The sequence below is a fragment of the Callorhinchus milii genome, unplaced genomic scaffold, assembly GCF_018977255.1.
Source record: "Callorhinchus milii isolate IMCB2004 unplaced genomic scaffold, IMCB_Cmil_1.0 Scaffold5, whole genome shotgun sequence".
Classification (NCBI taxonomy): domain Eukaryota; kingdom Metazoa; phylum Chordata; class Chondrichthyes; order Chimaeriformes; family Callorhinchidae; genus Callorhinchus; species Callorhinchus milii.
The window spans coordinates 36,064,332-36,080,683 of NW_024704746.1; the positions used below are offsets into that span (position 1 = coordinate 36,064,332).

Sequence of the window (16,352 nt, forward strand, 5' to 3'; positions counted from 1 at the left end):
CAACTTTTTTTGCTTTACAGCATTTTATTTTCTCTCTAATCTCTCTAGACCGTGAAACAACTCCAACTGAGAGAACAAGTAAGTTACCACCCAGCCTTCACTGCTGTGTGACTGCTTGCTATGAGGTGTGCAAAGAAACTTAATTCCCTTCCCATGGGAAGTGGATCTCCAGCAGCTGAGATCAGAAACTCCAATTGTGCGGAATCACAGGAATGGTCCTGCTTTCTCCCTCTGCCTCATACAGTCTGTTGAAACTCCAACACACTGCACCACTGAGGGAGAAACATTAGCACCTTCTACATTCATTCCCAATTGATTTTGCACATTAATAAGCTCATCTCCAAATTGGTCAATAACTTTCGGCACTCATTCACACCCACACAAGGCAGTTCATAAATTAAGCAGTTGATTTATAGGTTCAGCAGTAAATTTGTTTGCAAAATTTCCATTGCGTATGAAGGTTCTTGTGCTACTTATTACGATAAAGTGATTCAATTTTTAATAAAATAAATTAAATTTTTTGGGCAATAATATAGATTTCATTCTCTCAGTTCATGGGAAGTAACAGTTTACAGGAATCTTGCAGTTCGTGAATCAAATATTGACAGTCTTCACATTGGAGAGCACAGCCAGAATTCTTGATGCTCGTGTACAGTCAGCCACTTAAATGTTGTGATGACACAGAATATTTAAAAAATGTCACTAAGATATAGGGAATCTTTGCTACAGTAATCTTAGAATTATGATTTTTTGGGGAGTATCTTTTTAAAAAAGAGTTTCATAATGGCAAACATTGTATCTGTGGCTCATTTGTGCAGCAGTTTTAATGAACTATTTGGAATGCCTTCAGCATGTTTTCACTGTGAACCCTTTCTTCCTGCTGAGAATGTGAGCTGTTGCCACATCTATTATCTCCCTAGGAGCCTGTCAGCACATCTCCTGGAGGGCATCAGATGGCTCTTCATGTTGGAGGTACCAGCTGGCAGCAGAACGAGTACCTGACTGAGGTCCCTCTGCATTATACCAAATTCCTAGTCTGTGACAGATATATGGCAGCTCAGAAATAATTGCTTCAAAGTAACGTCCTGCATCATGACAGGGTGAAGGGCTCTTTCTGAACTTGCCTGGAAAAGTCCAGGGACCTGAGACTGACCTGCAGAGGCTTTATTGCATCTCAAGCTATCCCACTGGAGCCATCATCTCCTCAGTCCCTCCCATACAGCTGGTGCCACAGCATTAATCACTGCATTATTAGATTCTTGGGGGCTCTGCATTGATGTGTGGAGTTCAGAGATAAGGGTCAAGTGTTAGTTATTATCTTAGCAATTCATGCAATGCTAGTTCCTGTATAACGTACCATCTAATCCTTTGAGACAGCAGAATATGTGCAACAATACAACATTCAACAGTGCTGATTTTGACAATATCGAGTGCTGAATGGGTAGCCAGGATTCGATCGCATGATTTCAATACAGTTTTCCCTTCCATTTAAAAAACAAAAAAAATTAATCAGGTGTAAGCCTAGCAATCTTCTGGTCATGCATCCTGGGAAGCAACCATTTGTTCAATGAATGAACACTCGGACAGAGCTGGAGAGTCAGGGAGGACACAATGTAGAGATGCATGTTCTTTATCCATCTTCTTTCCCTTCATTGCTTTAAAATGATATTTTGATTTTTTTTACTGTATATTATTTAGGAAATCAATGCATAAGTAATTAAAAAGTATTTCGCTCATCAGTCCTCACACAGTAGATAGAATGGCATTCGGTTTGTCATTAATTCAGTTTACATTGTGTACATCTGTCGCATGCTTTACACTGGAAATATTGTGACAGTGAAACAGTCCAGCAAACTGCACTGTGTTAAGTCAGTGTTACAGAATGTATGACATTCACAGAAGATTGAACCCTTACAACAGGGAGAAACATTTTACTAACAAAATCCGATTAGATCATGGTTCCGACATTAAGGTACAACCTTGTAAGTTTTTAAATTCTTGTTACAATAGTTTTCCCATCAAATACATGACTGTTTCATTGTAACAATAAGAAAAATAAGCAAACCAGCAACCATATATATATAGTGCTAATTTTCTCCCTTTGATGGAAAGGAGTGATCTGGCTTCCTTAAAAAACCTACATCTGTACCAGACTCCTCCTGCACATTCATTCTCCCAGCCCTACAACAATGACACTTATCAGTAAGCTGACAAAATTTGTGACACATTGAAAAAAGGAGGAAACGAAGCAATAAAGTGGAAATAGGCTGCTGCAGCAGAATGTAAGTCAGGGACCACCGCTTTCAAGTTCACACATCACTTAACACTTGTGCCGACCAATGATAGAATAAGACCCAGTCACAAACGCCTCACAGCAATCATTTCAATACTCACCTGGTTGCTCAGAATCCTTTCAGCCTGTCGCAATCACCATAAAGATTATGGTAATGGCTCAGCTCATTTAAGATCGGTTACAATAAATAATCACCAGCATTATGGATATTAATTTGCCCGTTTCATAAGCAGGTACTTTTTTAAAGTACAAAATTTCACATAGTTTGTGATTATATCTGGCATATGTGTAAATTAAATATATCTATCATACACAGACATGCACACATTGGATCTTCTATTTACAATCTAGGAATGCAGCAGTTAACAATCATGAATAAGGCAAAATAGTTGAGCTAACACTTTGTGGAACCAGAGTGCCCTCCCTCCTGGATTGATTTGTAAGTATTCGACTGTAGCTATTGTCTCATAATAAAAAATCACATCTCTTATCCATTTACAAGCTAGAACCTTAAATTCAGACTGATAAGAATTGTGCTCTTGCAGTTCATCCCAACACCGCTCTTTGGACACAGAAAGGCCAGCAATAATTAGGGCTTTTCCTTTGCCGGCTGTGAATGAATAAACATCAGTTGCATTTGAAAAATTATGCAATATGGAGGACAGCAAATTCCTTTGCTACTTTTCATCGGGAAGAAATCCGATATTGCGCCAGGCTCTCTGTTAACGTTTACTCACTTCTCTTCAAAACAAAATGGGATTGCTGAGCACCCTACTAGTTTGTTTGCTTGAGCTTCTTTCTTTTCCAGATCATAACTTGTGCTGACTTTGTGTCCTTGCTCAACACCCCCCGGCCATACACACACACGCACACACTGTCTTAATTAGCATTGATTATCCAATTTTATGCTCAGTTAATCCTTTTCTTACACATCAAATTTGGAATAATCTCCCTTTGCATATTTTGTAATGATTTTAACAACTCAGAATTCATTATTTACTTGCCATTTGTCCTGCTCTGCATCAAACCAACTGATCTAATTAAAGAGAGTGTGGGGTGGAGAGAGCTTTTGCCGAATGCTGCTTATTTGGCAGAAATAATTCCTGCTCATAAATAAATTTCTTCCTGAAGAACACAACCATCTTTGGAAGAAATAAACCAGCACATGTTGAAAATGCACCTGAAAGAGAAATACAGCCAGATATTATCCACCACTTTAACCCATTTTTGCATACAAACAGTCCCCCAAGGTGAAAGGTCAACATGCTAAACGATTTCTCGTCCTCTGGCATACTTTTGCTACCAACAGATGTGTATGGATTGAATGCCTTCATACATAAGAGGTAAAACAGAGACTGATGCATTTAGAATAAAGGAAGACATTTTCTTTTTGATATTTTAAATTCGTTAGAGGTGCACCATTTCAGCTTAACACATCATTGAAGATAATTTTAGTCTCTTTGGTACAGGATATAGAGTTGCACTGAGGTCTAAGTTGCAGTGTTTCTTAACAGAATTGATTAATAACAATGAGTCCTAAATCGGAACTCTTTTCTAGTAATCTTCAGCATGTTTCACTGACGGATGTGATCTGCTTCCAGTTACCAAAAGGAGTCCCAGTTTGGGAATCAGAAGAGTTATTAAGAAGCCCCATCAAGAAAACACCACAATCTAGATCACACTTTGACAAAATTAGCGGATTCACTTCTTACATTAATCCAGAATGACCAGTGCCTTCAGTTTACCATACATATTTATCCACTTGCTTCATTCTGTACTACCACCCTATTCTGTAAGTGGTGTTATCACCCAACCAGTCCTTTTCATGCCTGATGCAACTTAGGACAAACAGCTTTAAAGTGAGGGCCAAGATGATTCCTTTGATCAATTAGCAACACATTGATTATGCTGTGCGCAATTGGCTGCCGCGTTTCGCCCACAAATATACAGTTAATTCACTTTACAGTATATTCTGTGAAGCGCTTTGAGACGTCTAGAAGACGTGATAAGGCGCTATATCAAATGCAAGGATTATTATTATTATTATTATTATTATAGACTCTTGAACAAAGAGTGCACAAATGTCACAGCCAGATATTTGGCAGCAACATCTGCTGAATATCTCTACTTTCTATTTTTAATGAAGAACTCTCAAGGTTTTCACAGGGGACTTTGAATGTATCAGGAAAGGCAGGCAACATACACACAATAAACCATTAGCTGCAATACCAAGCCCCAGATAGGTTCCTAGTGTCACGTAGGAAATGTGTTTCATACAAGTTTCAGACAATTAAAAATATAATAACGGTAGCAATCAAATGCAATATTACTGCGATTACGCACGTCGATTGTCTAGAAATGTAATCATTCCACTATTGTCAATGTGTGGATTATAGATGGGTTTCACACATGCTCCTTTAACATGCTCCATAATATTTGAAGAATATCTCAGTATTAAAAAAAATTACAATGACTGGGAACGTCATTCTTACTTCTCTGCCCATCCCCTTGATCCCCACAACAAGTGACTTCAATGCAACTGAATGGAGAGTTTGATACATTTTACCAAATTGTCCATGCAGCATTCAACAAGAGTCCCACTGAGGATCCTGCCCAGTACCCAGTCAAATACAACAACAACTTATATTTATATAGCACCCAGAGCGCTTCATTACAAAGATGTTAACAGCTATATTTACCACAATTTGGTCCCCACATACATAGGAGCAGAAGATGGGAGTGGAAAGATGCAGGTTACTGTTTCACAGTGGCAATCTTGCAAGAGATTCTCCCTGCAAACAGTGCAACCGAAAAGCTGACAACACATACTTCTTCATTGCTTGGCATGCAGTCTGGAAGGGCTCAGGGTGTTAGAGCAGCTTCTTTAAACAGTTTATTAACTCTGGTGGCAAATGAATGTACGTGAGGTAACATCACTTTGTGTTCACAACGGTTAGCACTAAGGAACAGAAGTAATCCACTTAACTCATCGAGTTTATTCTACTGGTTTGTTAGATCACAACAGATCTTTTAAAACCCATGTTCTTGCCTTTTCTCCAATACTTTTTCATGCCCTTACTTCCCAAATATCAATCTCCCTTTTAAACAACCAAATTGATTCAGACTCTCCAGCTTTCTGGCGGCTAAGTATGCCACATTTTCATAATTTTATTTGTGTAGAATGTTTGTTCTAATGTTACTTTTAATAATAATCCATCCATTTGATATCGCACCTTATCACGGCTTATCACATTGAGCTGTCTCAAAGTGCTTCACAGAATATACTGTAAAGTGAATAGACTGTATATTTCGTGGGCAAGACGCAGCAGTCAACTGTGCACAGCATTGTCGCACAAATAGTCGTGGATTGAGTGGACCACATTTTTAAAAAATGTATTTCAAGGAATTATTTATTATCTCCAGATAGCGATCCACCAATCAACTAACAACCAGGTTCCAACTTACTACTAGATAAACAGAAGCGTGTGGAGTAAGGGAACTTGCTTAAGGGGGTTTCGCCCTGCCCGGGAATTGAACCCAAGTCCTCTTGCTTGCGAGGCGAGTGCTCCAATCAATCCACTACAGGACTCTACCACTTACTAGCTCCAATGCCTATTTTTTTCCTTTCTGATCTGGGCTCAAATCACCCTAGTAGTGTTCTCCATCATAGTATTGTCCATTACTTTCACAGCAAATGGTGTCCTGAAATCTGTGGCAAACAAGGGCCGAGTATACATTCATACCAAGTATTGGAAGGCTGAATCTGATTTTCTATCATCTAACTGGTGAAGAACAAATGCACTTGACGTAAACTGCATTGGTGAAGAAGCAATGTTGAATATTTCTGCATCTTTGACTCACCAGGATCCTACAAGTTCATTTCACGTATTGAAGTGCAACTGAAGTAATTCGCGTACACTTCAGCCTACAAAGAGTGCATCAACTTGAAATGTTGCAGAATGGCTCCAAGTCATTTGCCACCCATAAAGCATTTAGTTCCAACCCAAAGGGATTGAATAATTGCATGACAGTGTAGCTCAGTGAAAAATGAATGCAGCTGCTTAAATGTCTCCCTTCAGCATTGGTGCTAAAAAAAGCAAAACGTGCCTGCATCAAACCGCTTCATTTTTGCCAAGAGCCCAATTAGCTGCCTGAATCTCTGCCTGGTTCGATACTGATGATCTCAGTCATCTGTTCTCCACATTGTTCCCCTCCCCTGTAAGCACCAGACAAAGGCACAACACAATACCGAGGTGCAGCTGTGAAAAGCTACAGGGAAACTAGTCTCAATAGAGACTGCAAATGCAGGAACAGAAGGCATAATCTAAATTAGGTATGATTAATGACTGGTCCACAAAAAGATGACCCTAATTAAATAACAGTGGTTAATTAGCGAATGATTTATGCAGATGCAGACACTTCGAGAGGCTGGAAATGAGATTTCTAACCATTAATATATAGGACTGGAAATGCTGTCTGTGTTTTTTATTTCCTGTTTTTTTACTGAATATCTCGTCACTTAGAAGAGGTTTACGCTCTACAAAAACGTTCATTATTTAAGGCAATACAGATTCACTGAACTACAGTTGCAGGCATTGCAAAAAGCCTGCATCCTTCGGTTTATTTACATCGAATGGAAATCCATCACCACCCAAAGAAGCAATCCAGTTGGTTCTTTTATCTTATGTTGATGGTGCGCAGAATTATCTTTTATTGAAAGACAGAGCAGTGAAAGCATGTAGGGGCAGAAAGCAAAACAGGGAGTATTAACCACATAAATGAGCGTCAGTTTTTCAAAGCCCTGAATCAAATCTGTTACACTGTTGCCTTTGTGTCACATATAAATAAAAACTTTACAACTGAAGATCAGTGTTGTTACGGGTCACTGCTTTACCACAAATCATACAAAGGCAGAATAGCAGAGAATGTTACATCATCTTCCCATTCAATGGACCATTGAGAGATTTTTAAATCTATTGTCCCCCCTCCTCTCTTCTTCCAACGGCAATGATTCTTTTCTGAGGAATGGTTCTGTGGGCGTCTGTTACCTCGCCTTGGGAGCTAGTGCCTATCAGCAGGCTATATGATTGTGTTCGCCAGACAATCACACATCCAGGAAGAGCCACTGGATTGCAATCAGAAACGGAACCACAAGAACGATTTGGAAGAAAGCCTTACTAATTTGCCCTAGCTAATTTGTCCCTTTCCCTTGTCCAAAGGTACTGAGTCCAATTGCCATGCCCTGACTGCTGTCCTCGCTCGAATAAGATGAGACAGGGAATAAAACTTGAAATCATACAGAGGAGGTGAAGTCTTTTCTCTCCAATGGCTAACGAGGAGGTAATCACAAACCCGTGGCTGGTTGCTTTGATAGATAAATTACTTGCAGCACAGGAATCACCATTTACCATGTATTTAAGAATTTTGGTCTACACGTAACCCTAACCTTCTAACCAGATATTTATCTGTATTTTTGATGGTAATTTATTGACTCCCTTTCGTTGAGTTTGTCGATGCATCTCTATTATCACTAGAGAAATTAACACAATCTTTTTTCCCACTTGAGGCCGATTATATTTGTCCATGTGAGCACCAGTTCTTTGCTCAATCCGAATCATTGCATACAGCATTACACAACATGAAACAAACCATTCCCTTAAGTAGCCCATGCTGGTGTTTAAACTCCATGTGAAACCCCACCCCTCCTAATCTCCTCGTCCATATCCTCTATTCCCTTCTTCGTCATATATGCTTTTGACGAAAATCTTTAAAAAATGAAAAGGTTTAAACTTTATTTTTTTGACATAATCCTTTCATTATTTTGGAGAGCTTAATGATTCCGCTTCACTCTGTTTTTCTAATGAAAACTGGTTCAGATTTGCAAGTGTCTGTCCAAATCTCAGAGCACCAAATCCCAGAATCATTCTTCGTCATTCTTCTCTGAACACTTTCCAATACTTCAATGTCCCTTGAAAACAATGTCCCTAAGAAGACAGTCACAAAGTGTCTTCCAAAGTATCATTTCAACAGCAGATGCAGTGCTGAATTCCCATTCAAGAAGACTGTCCATTAGACAGCCAGGAAAAACAATCCGGGAAAATACAAATGGACAGTAAAAAAAACAGCCACCGAAGTGGGGCCAATCATTCCCTGCAATTACTGACCTCAAACCACAGAAGATTCTGGTGTAAATTGCACTACTGCATGAAAGCTGGCAACCTGCAAACCTGACAAAATCCCTCTGTATTTGTATGACGCCTTTTATTTTGTAAAAAGGAGAGTGTGTGGGTGGAGGGGAGGTTACAAGTTCACAAAGCGCTTCCAATAAAAAGAAACTTCTGAGAGAAAGATCTAGGAAGCAACATCTGAGTGGTTCCCTCAGCCTCAGGGTTGTGGAGAGAGCTGGGATTTGTATCTGTGCCAACCTGCTTTTTCATTTCCACCTTCATGCGGAAACAGCACAGAACAAAGGGAAAACTGGTCATGTGAGACGGCAATAATAACAATAAAATGAATGAGATAAAATGAATGAGATAAAACGTCTCACCATCACAGAAGCACTGAGGTTCAGATTTTGTTGGCAGACAGTTTTGCAAAATGGCCTTTTTGGAGACAAAACAGCAAGGTTTGTGGACTGACGTGGAAAACAATAGATAACATTGAAAACTTGAAAAGAGGTACTCACAAAATCTTAACCCTCCTTAGTAGCACCACCAGGGTGCTCACACTATGGGGTTGTTTAACAAAGGCCTTGTTGAGAAGGGATATGTCTAAAGCTCTTCTGACTTCTCCATATGCAAAGCAAGTTCTGATCAAAACGTTTGCCACAGCACCACCCAGTGGATTAACTTCAATTTTAACTCAATGCACAGAGTAGGTGAGATAGAAGAATAATCCTTGCTTTGATCTAGCCCTTCTCTCGTCAGGAAAACATCTTAAAGCGCTTCAACAGATTTGCCGTAAAGCATAGTGACTGTATTTTGCAGACAGAAGTGAACTACAACACAGATGGACATTTTTCTGAATGGTGATGTACCTGGTGAGTGATTGTTCATTTAACAAATGGATATACACAGGTCTAATCTGCAGTATTTCAGAAATCTCATTGCATGAACCTTGCTCCGCAACTAGATCACATCAGAGCAGTGTCACTGCAGGTCAGCACAATGTATTTCTGGTTCCCAGATGGAATCCCCATTTGCGTGACTATTAAAGATTCCAGTTATAGACATCACTATATACATTCACAGATGACATTTTCTGAAGAACTATAAAACAATTGGGTCAACAAATCTGGGTTGGTTTGTATTCAAATCTCAACATGTTGCTCTTTTGGTTCTCTTTCAATTTTCACAGACAACCAACTTTTAATGCATCAACATACACAGAAAAACTGCACAGCAAATGTAGATGCAGAGACAGATGAAGAATATCTCCAGTAATAAATCAAAATGACCATTAAAAAAAATTGCTCTCGTGGTTGTGGTCTATTCATATTCTGTTTAACTAACATAGAGCAACTTTGATTTCAGGATTACTTGAAGGCTCCACTGTGTTGGAGATTAGCAAATAACTTGAAAACGTAGTTCAGTGTTTCTATGGGAATCAGACACTGTGAACCATTCATAGAGAAGGAAAATGCAACATGTGAGAAGATAATTATCCCATCACCATCACAGGCCACATTTTTCACCCCATTTTCTCCACTAATGAGAACTGTGTTAAAAAAAAGGATTAAAAATAAAACCCAGATTTCAACAAAGATAACCAGTGGACTTGTCCCTTCTGAGTCCTGGATGGATGGGTACCTCATAATTAGTCCCATTTATTACTGGTGCAGATGTACAATTTACCACTGTGCTACATTGAGGCTTACAAATAATTGCTCAAATTAAAACAGGTTAACAACTGGAAATTGATCAGCACTAAGAAGTCAAACTTAACATCCATTAGAGGCAAACAAGTGTGAAAAATAGTGTGAAATAAACCACCAAATTACACTTCAGCAGGTTTTAGCTTTCAGTTCAGCAATTTGTTGACAGGACAATTTTTGACCAAAAAGCTGAGTCTCTACAGCTCCCATATCTGACACTATTGAGTGCTTGTGAGGAACCTGCCATTCACATGACCTAGCAACCAAGATGAAGAAAAGGAGGAAAAGGAGGTGATTGACATTGTTCAAGAGTATCCGACATCAGAGGTCTACAAGGTAACCAACTGAAGAGGAAGTCTAAAGTCTTGGACCCAAGTTCAAAGCTCTCCACTGCAATTGCCTTACTAGGACCAACCCTTTCATTCTTGTGCCAGAACAACACAAGAGGGTTAAGAGCCTGCGTTTCCAATCCTTTCCCAATCCATATATTTAGACTATTGGAATTGGACGAGCTACAAATTTAACAATGCAGAAAACTGTAAACGTGCTATATGTTAGTTAGTTTCAACACCAGTGTGGGTACCACTACATGGCTCTGGATAGACAGACATTGCAGAATTTAAATCTCTCTTCTCCTTCTCAGTTTGTCCACAAAAAACGCAGTCATTCCTCTTTAAAGTATATCCCTTGAAGTGCTTTGAAACACAGTCTTGAAGTGAAAGGCACTATACCAAATGTAAAGAATATTATTACTGTTATTTATTATTTTTGGCAATGCATTTAGGTACACAACCAAACCTGCTTTCTTTCCTGACAGCCTCTCTAAACTTGCAACAGTTCAAAACATACTTAATCTGAAACTTCAATTCCTTCAATTTCTATTCATTATTAATAGAAATCACAAACAGCGGCCCACAAAATCTAAACACCTTTCATCAATGGGGCGATTTGAACCTGCCAGTTTGAGACTGAAGCTGAAGCTGGTGTCAATCAAATTCAGCAGCAATACACAAAGCCATCTGTTGTGAAGTGAAGGGCTGTTGCTGTTCAGCCATTAGGAACAGTATCGTGAGCTTCAGGGAAAAAAATAGCAAGGCCTGAGCTGCACCCACTGCAATAAAAACATTTTCAGAGATCTCTCAATACAAATCAAAAAGAAACAAGCAGTGGCCAGGTTACAATTGCAATAAGATATGAAAATTGAAACGGAAACCATCAGCGCATGGCTGCCATGAGTAAGTTTCCCATTTAGGTTTCCACATCACTGCTGTTACTCTTAACTTTCTTCCCCAGCACTTCCTTCCTGATTTGCAATGAAAGCCCAGAAGGCACTTAGTTCAGATCTATATTTAGGTTTGCACCAGTAAAGGAGTTAAACGTTACTGGGTGATTTACTCAGTGAAGATCCTGTTTGAATCTGGCTTGAGTTCACAAAGTGTGGCTGAATCTGGAATCATAAAGTGGATCTGTAATTGACAAGCAGTTCGCAGAAAAAGAATATGACAGATTTAAGATTCCTCCGTCGGTAAAGCACAGAGAAAATGACATCAAACCCCCTCTCATCTCAGGGCTGAGTGGCAATGCCATGAATTAAGGAATGTTTCAGTTTGAAAAATGTGTCAATTTAATTCAACGATACACCTGTGAATTTTCATTTCGGTCACATTCTCAAACGTAGGCAAGATAATCAATGACCATAACACTGTGAACTAAGGTCTTGATTTAAACAAAAGCAGCACAGTCAATGTCTAACTGGTTAACAGGAAAGGTGGTTTAAGGCAGGATGCTGGATGCTTTTTCAAAAAAAAAAGCTTGATGCTATGGGAAGATGCTAGGATGGTTATTCCGGAAGCCTCACTAGCAGAAATAATTGCTCACAAACTTACCTCATGTTTCCATCGAGTGTGAGGCACATGTTGTAAATATTAGAGAAGATGAACAGGGACAGAATAGTGGAAAAGAACATCACCATCCAGGAGCCATGATCCTCTCGAAACATCTTCAGTCGAAGTAACTGACCTAGTGCAAGAAATGGTACACAATGTTACTTTGTTCCAAAAGAAGCAACAGGTGATTTGCTTCAGGTACAAGATTTTAATAATAAAAACAAGGGGTGAAAGTTCTGCCATTATATGATAATCATCATCATAGGGGTAGAAATTCCAACAATTGGGAATTTAGAATTATGAAATGCTACATTAATTGACTAAATCTAGACCCAGGTGGAATTCTCTCCACACGTCATAATTTTGCCCACAAAATACAGTCACTACACATCACAGTATATCCTGTGAAGCACTTTGAGAAGTCCTCCCGATGTGAATGACACTATATCCAATGCAAGGATTATTATTATTATTAATATGACTGCTGTTTCAAACTGTCTCCTAGCATGAACACTTTTCGGAGAAGAGGATATTAGAAAAATACTAAAATAGCCTAATTTCCAAAGGGTTGCTTTTGTATGGGGCAGTGATAGCAAGACACTGGAATAGCTACACAGGATTATTTCTACCACCTTTTTTCCACTGTAATTGGCATTACTTTTAGCTTAATTTTTAAATGTCTGTTTTTTTATGCTGCTTTTGCAGGATTGTGCTACATCCTGTATGGCGGGGAAGGAAACTTTGGTTTGCAGAGACTTAAGCCTACCCTGTGATTTGCACATGCAAATACAGCGATAAGGTTGTCACAGAGCAACTCTAGCAAGGGACAACATGTCTCGGTCTTATCCAAGCAACCATGTGGAGAGGTTATCCAGTAGCTTTTGTCGAGGTTATCAGTCCGCCCATGATATGGTTTATCAATTATGGTATTACCTGGCAGATAAGAAATGTAGAAAAACTTTGTGCTGATTCCTTCACACAGACATAGAACCAGGTGCAGTATTAAGATTAGAAATTGGAAAATTGATTGAAAATAGGATTTGTTGCTGTAACTCAGATACAAGTTTAAAATTTTCAATATAAACTACCTGCGTATATACAATACGGTCGCTTCTGCTTAACATCAGAGTTTCTTTAAGAACTCCATGCAACCTTCTCAAGCATGTCACATTGCACTGGCACATCATTTACAGTTCCAAAACCACAAGTATCCAGATTGGCTCTTATCAGTAAAATTCCAACCTTCTTGTTCATGCAGATACACAACATTCAGTCCAGCCATATCCCCCACTAACAGGACTTCAAATTACAGCTCAGGTGATCAGATGAGAGGAAAGTCTTTAGAGAGGTTACTGAGGGTAAAGCTAAATCTTTGAGGGCTGGGCACAGTTTAGGCAAAGGACACATTTACTCTCAGTGGTAATCCGCTCAGTGTAAGTTTAAAGTAAAGAATTAGTTTTGGTGGGTAGCAGTGAATGAATATGATATAACAACACTGTAGCCAGTAACAGTTTCAAGTAGGATAAACTAATGGTCCTTCTAATCTACCCATCCAGAGAGTTTGCAGTTTGTTGATTTTATACACAAAGCAAACTATATTTCTCCCACTCTTTGGATTAACATTCAAGTTCTGACTTTGCATTTGGAGGACGCAAGGAACTGTTATGTAAACAGTTTTCTGAGTTGTGCACAGGGTCACGGATCATTATCTGAATGGTTAAATGCTTATGCATTTTGATGACAATTTTCAAGGTTGCATGGTTTTTCCTCCCTAGCCACCCCCGCAACAAGCAGATATAAATTTACAAAAATCTGCTACTTTTGTATGGAGCTGTGAAAAAGTTGTGAAAGTGACTTCCTTGCAATAAAATCATCTAAATATAAATCTGATGTTAAGCAGAAGCAACACACATGCCACAGACCAACCGAAAGGAGCTGAGATTGAAGAAAACAGTGTTGACTGAGGACATGTTCCACAGCCAATATCCTGGAGGAAGAACAGATGTTCTGGCAGAGAATACTACAGGAGGGTGCAGGTGCTTAATATAAGTGGTAGAACACACTGAGAAAAGCTTGCACAATCTTTTAAGGCAATGGACATGAAACAGAAAGTGATTTGACAATTGGATTTTGCCTCTGTTGACCGTCTAAGAATGGCCAGAAACTTCAGAGGCAAATAAACGCTGAACAACTTGATGTTTTAATGGCAAGGGTGTAAAGGTTATACATAAAATGTTATATATACATATAAATACGGTAGAATACGGTGGGGAGCGGGCAAAACTGAACTTCCCAATGGTTTTGGTGGTAAAGTCACTGCTGCACAGGAAATGGCGACATAACAGACATAGAATGTCCCATTTATGCTGATCTCTCATTTGTGCCAAATTACCCAAGATCACCTCTGGATTACGGATTGGAGAAAGCAGTCAAGATTCCCTTTCATGATCACTATCCAGAAAGCCCTGCTGGAAGATGTTAGGAAATGACAGGATCAACCTGACATTCACTGTCTGAACTGATGCATGAAGAACAGTCACTCGGGTAAGGTGCCAGACTTTGACTGACAAAATCTCACCATGAAACAGTGATTTTGAAAGATTAAATGGAGGAGGGTAACAAAATTTTGTTGTGCAACATTAGAAACTACAATATTGAATCGTTTGTTGTTAAACAAATTATGTGTATTTCAAAAACAACAGTTTCAAATTCTTTCAAAACATTACAGAAAATATAATAATGTATCTTTCAAAGCAGGCTTAGTTTCCTCCAACAAGCATCATTGTAGTCACCTTTTGAATAATACCTTTGTTTTACTTACCAACACAACTGATTCATAAAATACATAAATTGCATTGCTTCAATTTTGCCACTGATATGCAAACAGCAGAACATTACAATTTAATATTACTGGTTCAGAATTACTGTGTGTAATTTAGTTTTTTATTTAGTAATTTAGTTTATTCAAAAATTTAGTATAGGTTCGTATTTCTTATTGAGGGTTATAATTTTAGTTGAGGTGAATACATTGACATATTTAATGTATGCATCCTGTGTTTATCAAATTAGTTTCTTTGTTGGATTTGTACTGATTATTTCAATGAAATCTTTGTCAACAATTTTGATGTTAGAATAACTAAACACTCCAAGGAATTTCTTATAAAGTAATAAAGCATCAAATCTGATTACACCCAGATTGAAATTGATGAAGATTTCACTGTAGCGGGTGGATTGAATGTGAATCTGGTCCTTTATCTGATAAAGTAATGCAAGTAAATTGGATTAAATGAATACAGGCAACCATTATTGATGACATGCTTCAAATAAATCTTTTCTGTCTTTATTGTAATTCTAGATTCAATCATTATTGATGACGGCCCATTGGATAAACCCTGATACTCAAGATAGTGATGAATTTTATAGGTCTGGAAAATCTGAGGTTCAATATTTAATCTACACTGAGTTAGCCAATTTTAGTCATGGCAGCAATAAGGGCATTACAGTTGGCCTCAATGTCTCTGGGCTAAGAAAGGCAAAATTGCCTATAAATCTTGCACTCAACTACTATCGAATGACCATTCCTGGAAAACTCACTTGTGGAAGTATATTTGGTGCGAGTAGAACAAGCCTTCACATAGGTGCTCCCCACAGTTAAACATTCTATTCAGGCTGACAATTGAAGAATGGCCACTCGATCAACGTACTGAAAGGTTGAACCTGGTCTTAAAACTGTACACCACAATGACTGTCAGGAAAGGAGGGGTCAGCAAAGAAATTGAAGAAGCAATATTCCTCAAAGTAAGAAACAAAAAACACAATTATATTTATGAAGAGGGAAAAAGGAGAAAAATTCTTATGACCTTGAAAAGAATTATAGAATTTTTCTTTTTAAAATCACGGTTGTGTGAGGCTTTTCACACAAAACTGGGATATAAAATAAAACCTATTTTGACTTGCTACGTATCAAATTCCATATTTTGCACATCCAAACCTAACTCGTGAAACACTGCTTTCAGCACTTAAACAAAAGTATCATTAGCAGTGCAGGTTCATTCACTACCGAAGCTGTGCTAATAAGGAAAAGCACTGTCCATGGAGATTTTTTCACTGGCAAATCTTATCAGCTCAAAGGTGAACACCATTGACCTAGAGCCTGAACAGATTGATGTGCTTCTATTGTAGAAGAGGCAGTAAGCTTCACCCCAGTTGGGAGAGCAGGCTCCTGGTATTATGTTGGACACCTTCCATGAGGTTACCAGAAGCCTGAAATTCTACATAAGTCTTTATCCACCGCAATACC

At 38.6% G+C, this 16,352-nt stretch overlaps 1 protein-coding gene across 2 annotated transcripts in view; it reads right to left on the minus strand.

Annotated features, from left to right (window-relative positions):
- Positions 1-16,352, minus strand: part of tmem117 (transmembrane protein 117) — a 112,311-nt gene that overhangs the window by 66,575 nt on the left and 29,384 nt on the right. For both annotated transcript variants that reach the window (XM_007903723.2, XM_042335483.1), the window contains exon 3: positions 12,053-12,185. In XM_007903723.2, coding sequence (XP_007901914.1) covers positions 12,053-12,185 — 133 coding nt within the window. The remainder of the gene's footprint in view (positions 1-12,052; positions 12,186-16,352) is intronic.